The sequence below is a fragment of the Nannospalax galili genome, unplaced genomic scaffold (assembly GCF_000622305.1).
Source record: "Nannospalax galili isolate Female #2095 unplaced genomic scaffold, S.galili_v1.0 scaffold1566, whole genome shotgun sequence".
Classification (NCBI taxonomy): Eukaryota; Metazoa; Chordata; class Mammalia; order Rodentia; family Spalacidae; genus Nannospalax; species Nannospalax galili.
The window spans coordinates 408853-415315 of NW_008354223.1; the positions used below are offsets into that span (position 1 = coordinate 408853).

At 44.7% G+C, this 6463-nt stretch overlaps 1 protein-coding gene across 1 annotated transcript in view; it reads left to right on the forward strand.

Moving 5' to 3' along the window:
* Positions 1-299: 299 nt before the first annotated feature.
* The window catches only part of LOC103748652 (phospholipid scramblase 2-like), a gene marked incomplete at its 3' end in the record, with an annotated part of 37512 nt that continues 31348 nt past the window's right edge, over positions 300-6463 (forward strand). The window contains 1 exon segment of the mRNA XM_008851359.1: positions 300-467. Coding sequence (XP_008849581.1) covers positions 300-467 — 168 coding nt within the window.

A 6463-nucleotide genomic window follows, 5' to 3' on the forward strand; every position in this document is an offset into this window, starting at 1 on the left:
GAGGGGGGGAGGGGAGAGGGAAACTGAGGAGAGGGGTGGGAAGGGGGGGGGGGCGGAGAGACCATTCCTTAGTCCTTTTGTTCTCAGCCACTTTGCAATTAAATGCCGTGGAAGAAGTCCCCTACGAGTTCCAGGACTGTAGTAATCAGCCGGGGTCTCCTCCGCCCTTAGGGCTGTGCAGATCTCCCTAGAGCCTCAGCCTAGAGTAGGTGGGTCCCTAGGCCCCCCAGCTCACCCTATTGCTTGGCTGCCTTTCCTTCCTGGTGAGGGCCTATACCCTCCCCACAAGGGGGCTGCGCATGGACCGAAAGTCGGTTCCGGAAACTGAAACCGTCCCCGCGCGCTGCACTAAAGTCACTCCAAGTTGCTTTCCGCCCCATCTTCAAAGGGGACTGTGTGGTACCTGTGCTGTGGGCGGAGAGCCGCTGCTGGGCGCCAGGATTCCAGGAACTAACTGTACTGGGAAGGTGAGCCTGCCCAGAGTCAGCTGCTTTGTCCCCAAGGGCCAGGGACCTTGTAGGACTCAGACGGTATCGAGGCTTGTGCCGAGGGGCCAAAGGCTTGTGGATTGTTTTGGTTCTGCGGATTGAAGATGAGAGCTGGAACTTCTGGGCTATGTCCAAGACACGTGGGGAAGAGGTGGCCTGGAGAGGGAGGATGTAGCTCAGGTTAGTCTACAGGCAGGCAGGCGTTTTCAACAAGGGACAGTTATCCCTTCCATTCTGTATCTTGCCCTCGTGTGTCTCCTGTCTCTTTTTTGATTTCTGATTTAGGATGCTCTTTAGGTTGTAAACTGAATTTCCTCTTTAATTAAGGAAGGGTCTTATCTCAATAGAGGTCCACACTCCTGTCCTCGCTTGGGAGGCACATACCGTCTACATTTGTAGAGTACTAATAGAGACCAAAAGGTCAAAAACAAGTATAAGAATCCCCACACAGGAACCATCAGACCCTGACTGGAGCTAGGCACAGTGCTCTTGAGAAATAGAATCTAATGCCTAAGGGTCCGTGGCTCCTTACCGAAAAGGGACCACTCTCAAGAAAGGCAACTGGTGATATAAAACTTACTAAACCCGACAATGAGGTGCCCACTTATCAGTCTCCAGAAACGGCCCCCACACATAGCTCAAGGCCAAGAGATTTCCCTCAGTTATGATGAGGAAACTAGGCGCCACAAGCCCATTGTCAGCCAGAAGCCAGAACCAGCACCAAGAGATTTCCCTCAGTTATGAAAGAGCACACATTCCCTCTCAGCAGAGCCGTTCTCCCCGAGAATCTTACCTGCTTATCTCTCTGCATATTTTATTAAAACTTTTCTTATATCAATTCTGGTCTCCTTACTACTTTTACCTCATGCCTCTGCTTGTGGTGCCCTGACTGGCTACTATACCGTTTGAACAGGGTGTTGTCAGCCATTAGCTGGGCGATTTATACCAAAGGATGCCAACATACTGATGTTCATAGATCATAAGTAATGCCTGGGCAGCAGGTGGCTGCAGATGGCTCTTAATTTTTCTCCTGCCTCACATCACATATCATGTCCAGACCCCACAAGGCTCAGCTTCGGCTTAGCAACAGTTTCATGGCAGGGAGCATCCCCGAGTCTAAGGCCAGACGCTGGACTCTCAAGTGTCTGCCAGCATAGGGGGCTGTTGGAGAAACAGTTTAGGAAGCCTGCTAGCTATCACTGAAGCTTGTCATTCTGGAATTCTGGATGGCTAGGAAAGAGAGCAGGCGGAGGGCAGCATGCTGGCCGCTAGCAGCCTTAGCGTGTCCCTCCTCTGCTACCGCAGGTCCCTCCACCATGAGCCAGTTTCTTCATGATCCTTCAGCTCACCTCTGTAACTGCTGCAAGACTTGCAAGAGTGAAGTCACTTTCGCATCAATAACAGACGTTAGCGGCTGCCACTCCAGAAGGTACCGAGTGACAGCTTTTATTATGTCAAACATTTGGCAAAGCCGCTGCTGCCACCAATTCGCCGTCTGATCCACCAGGAGTTGAATTTATGTGCCATTGTTCCTGGAAGTCTGGGCACCACCACCTTCCAGGAGCCAGTGGGCATTGTTTCTTGCATTTAATGGCTGGAACTCTATAAGTCCGAGTAGCAGTCAGTGAGAATGTTAGGCAGGTTGAGGACTCCGTTTTCTTTTCTGACCCTTCCTAACATGTTGCAGAACTTTCTTTTAATGCTGCCAAGGTACTTACAACAGTCATTTTGCTCTGACCAATGAACAAACACAAGCCAATACAAAGTGACTAGGAAACCAAATGAGTGCTCCAGCATCTGGATGGAGAAGCCCTCTGCACAGTAGGTGGGCAGGGCATCCATCAGGCTCTGTGAAATAGCCTAGCAGGAGGAGGAGACAGGGCTTTGGATGGCTGTCCTGTGCACCCCTCCATCACACCTCTCCCCACTCTGTGTAACTCATCGTTTCCTTGAATAAGGCTATATATTCACGAGAGAATTACAGACCACCAGGCTTTAAGCCAATTAAGAAGAGAGTCCTTTATTGATTAAATGTTAACCTAGAGTGGCTAGTGCCTCAGAAAACTTCTCTGGGCTGAACTCAGGGATAGCGCTTATAAAGGCAAAAACAACAGGATTGTGGAGACAGACGCAGGCTGGGGAGACCTTGCTACAGCGGTTATTTTGATTATACGTAATAATTGTTTTGATTATACATCCAGGAGTTATTTTGGTCTTGAATCTAGGTCATGGTCAGGGTCACAGAAAACCGCAATGTGTAGCAAATACTGGCACGGCTGTCTGGAGGAGGCCAGTGGCTGAAAAATGCCTGAGCAGCACAAAATGGGGCAAGGACCTGCTTAGGAGAAGATGCTGTTGCTTCAGCTACTTCAAGGCGCTACTTCAGGACTCCCCCACGGTGGGATCTGTTTGAAACGGGTATGGGATCCCAAGAAAATGAGCATGTAATCCAAAGCATTTCAACAAGGTCAAAAGTTTTCCTTCTGCAAGAGAGCCCAGTCTCTCAGAATCCAGCAAGCACCCTGGTTAAGATGGTCTTTTCCTTTTATATCTGAGGGAGAGGTTGGCTGTCCCTCATTAATGGAAGTTCTACTGCTTAATCTCAACAAGATTGGCTGATTTAAGGGGAAGGGGGCATTCTAGTCAGAATGAGGTTTCAGCAGGTAGCCACCCACAGTCATAAAAGTCATAAAATTGGAGCTTAGGCCCTGACGTCTTAAGGCAGTAGGGTATATGGATGAGTAAACAACTCATCGCTGCGAGTTACAATTGACCTGTTAAAGAAACAAATGATAGGTAAAAAGTTCAGAGAGGTGGAGAGCGAACGGATGGAGGAGGCACCGAGGCACAGATAGAACTCTCAGCGGGATACAGCTTTATTTCCACACCGGACACGTTTCTCTCCGGGAAGGGAAAGATGTCAGCCCACGGGTTGTGAGCTGGGACTTATATACGGGGGCTTTAGGGTGCAGAAGGGGGAGAGTTTGGGGGAAAAATCAAGCTGGGGGAAGCAGGAAAAGCAGGGTTTGTAAACCTGGCTCCTTTCAGTCTGCCAGGCAGGATCTGGGTCTGGAAGAATCTGCTTATCTTATCTTTGGAGATCAGAGGAAAGGCAGGCTGCTTCTCAGCAGAGTTTGTTTCCCTTGACTTCAAAGGCCAAAGTGCTTAGCAGCTTAGTTCCCTTTTTCGGGCTCCAAAAGTCCGTAGGTCCCTGTTAGGGAGGGGAGAAGCTGCTGCTGTTTGGAACCCTAATAACAAATACTACTATGTAAGGTAGACATTAGGTTTACAGCAGGGTATTGGAAAGAAAGACAAGCATATAGTTTAATCCTAGCACTTGAGAAGCAGAGGCAGGCGGATCTCTGTGAGTTCAAGGCCAGCTGGTCTACATAGTGAGTTCCAGGTCAGCTGGGGCTACAGGGAAACCCTGTCTCAAAAAGACAAAAACAAACAAACAAATAAAAAATAAAAAATAAAATGTTTTTGAAGATGGCTCAGCAGTTAAGAATACTGACTGCTCTGGCAAAGGACCTGGGTTTGATTCCCAGCACCCACATGGTGGATGACAACCATCCATAACTGCAGTTCCAGGGGACTCCATCTCCCTCTTCTGACCTCTGTGTGCATTGCATAACATGGTTGCACTTACATACTTGCAGGTAATATACTCATACACAAAATATTTAAAATGTTTTTGACAGAACATTTTTGGTTTGATCTTTGTTTTTACATTAACAAAAGTCAGCCTATGAGTTGGTTTAGGATTCATAGCCTCTGAGAGCAGACAGACCCTCTGCTGGGAAGGCAGAAACTGGAGATAAAGAACATGTGGGTTGTGGTTGACTTTTGAAGTTTCTCTGTAAGTTATAAGGGTAAAGCTCCCTTTGAGGGAAGTCACTACATTTCTTTATATTTCTCACCAATCCCCGAGTGTGTAAGGGCCATGCACACACCCACACACTCAGCTCCTTGGCCTGCTCCTTCTAAGCTCTCCTGCCACCACTGCCATTTGCACCAGCACACCTATAAAACTCCTCACAGCACTGTATTTTAAATAATAGATTTCATTTTCTCAATGATTTCACTAGCCACCTAGGACTGTGTTCTAATGGTGAATGTGCAGCCGTGTGTGCTCCATACTTTCTTGAACAGCATCATTTTATGATAAACATATTTATAGAAACACGTGTTTCTATAAATATGCTCATTTGAAATATAAATATACTAGTGCTCATTTGAAAGGCCTAGGTGATAGTTAATCAAACCTAATGATTTTTTTTTCCTGAATTTTGTTTCATTGAGTGCTTAGAAATAATTTCCTAGCCTAGACAAAGCTGTGTGATCACAAGAATACAATGAAATTAAGTGCTTTTGGTTTTTCATTAGGAAGATGTTAACGGCAGTCGCTAAGAAATTTCACTGAAAATTGACAGGTTTATTATTTTTTCCTGCTGTAAAATAAGGACACAAGTGCATAGGATATGAACCGTTTATCATCCTAATTCAGGTGGTTTGTGTGACATTAAATATCCCCTTTTGCCTCTGTGGACTTAGTCGCCTCATTTTTGTGGAGGAAATGAAACAACTCTAAACAGTGTGGGACCACAGGCTTGCCCAGAAAGGCATCTCAGGAATAATAAAGCTATCAAATGGAAATGATTGAGGTCAGATTTTGTTTCTTTTGTTTCTTGGTCTGCTTGAATTTTATTGTATTTATGGAAACTCGATCACTTAATAGTCTCCTTTGTTCTAGTTCATTATGATCTATAGTCAGAGTTTATGGATAAAGTTCTAAAAGATGCTGCCCACCCCCTTTTTTGAGACAGGGTCTCTTTCTAACTCCAGCTGGCCTGGAACTCACTTATGTACATCAGGCTGGCATGATCTCACAGAGATCCTACTGCCTCTGCTTCTGAGTGCTGGGATTAAAGGCGTGCCATACATGCTTCCCTCACTTTTAGAGCCTAAATTGCAGGCATAGATTTTGTAGCATTTTCCTGTTACTAGGAACACATCACTTTAACTGACTTTCTCCACAGTATCTCTGCGTTATGTCTTGCACTTTAGGAGTGCTGTGTCTCCAAATGCTTACCATCATCCTGCAGTACACATCTGTGCAAATACACCTATTCTGGCTCCATTTAACAGCTACCAACTCCACAGTTCAACAGTTGAAGTATGTTTCTCTTTAGATATTAACCTTTCAAACGCACAAAATGTATCCACAGACATAACCAAAATTGTGTGAAAATTATTTGACTTGTGACATTTCCCCACTTCCTCTTTCTACTAACATGACTCAGCCTCACTTATGAGTAGCAGGTTAGAGACATAAAACTCCAGTGATGGTCTTTAGAGCAGTAGAGTATTGCTAATGGGTGCTGGGACACATGTTGCAATTTGGACCTGGTTTATCTTGTGTTCTGAGTAATTTAGGAACAGAAATTTGTTCTTAGACACTTCAAATAAATTCTGATTAAATAACCCAAACCTACTTTGTACTGATTTTGTTGGCATAATAATTTTATGATAGTCCACAAAGAATTTTTGAAAGCAATAATAGAAAATTCTGAATTCTTAGGCATGGGTTAAAAAATCTTTACTAAACCATGAATTGCAGAGATAGATCACAAATCCCACACACTTCTCCCTGTCCTTGATAGGAGTATTTACAATTAAAAGAATAATGCCTCATCTTCCCTCAACCCTCTCATTTAACATAGAGAGGAAGATGTTTGTAGACATCAGATCATGCTTTGAAGTGCTCTCTGGTATAATTACAATTCCAGTGCTACAATGTATAGAAAAACTCCATTAGAAACTTTGGAGCACACTGTGAATGTTTTCCTCTTTTCCTCAAGTTTGTTTGGAATTTTTTTTTCTTTCACAGGTTATTTTAAAATTATGATATTAAAATTATTAGCTAATTAATCAAACCAGATATATACACAGGTTACTCTAAAACTCAGTGACAT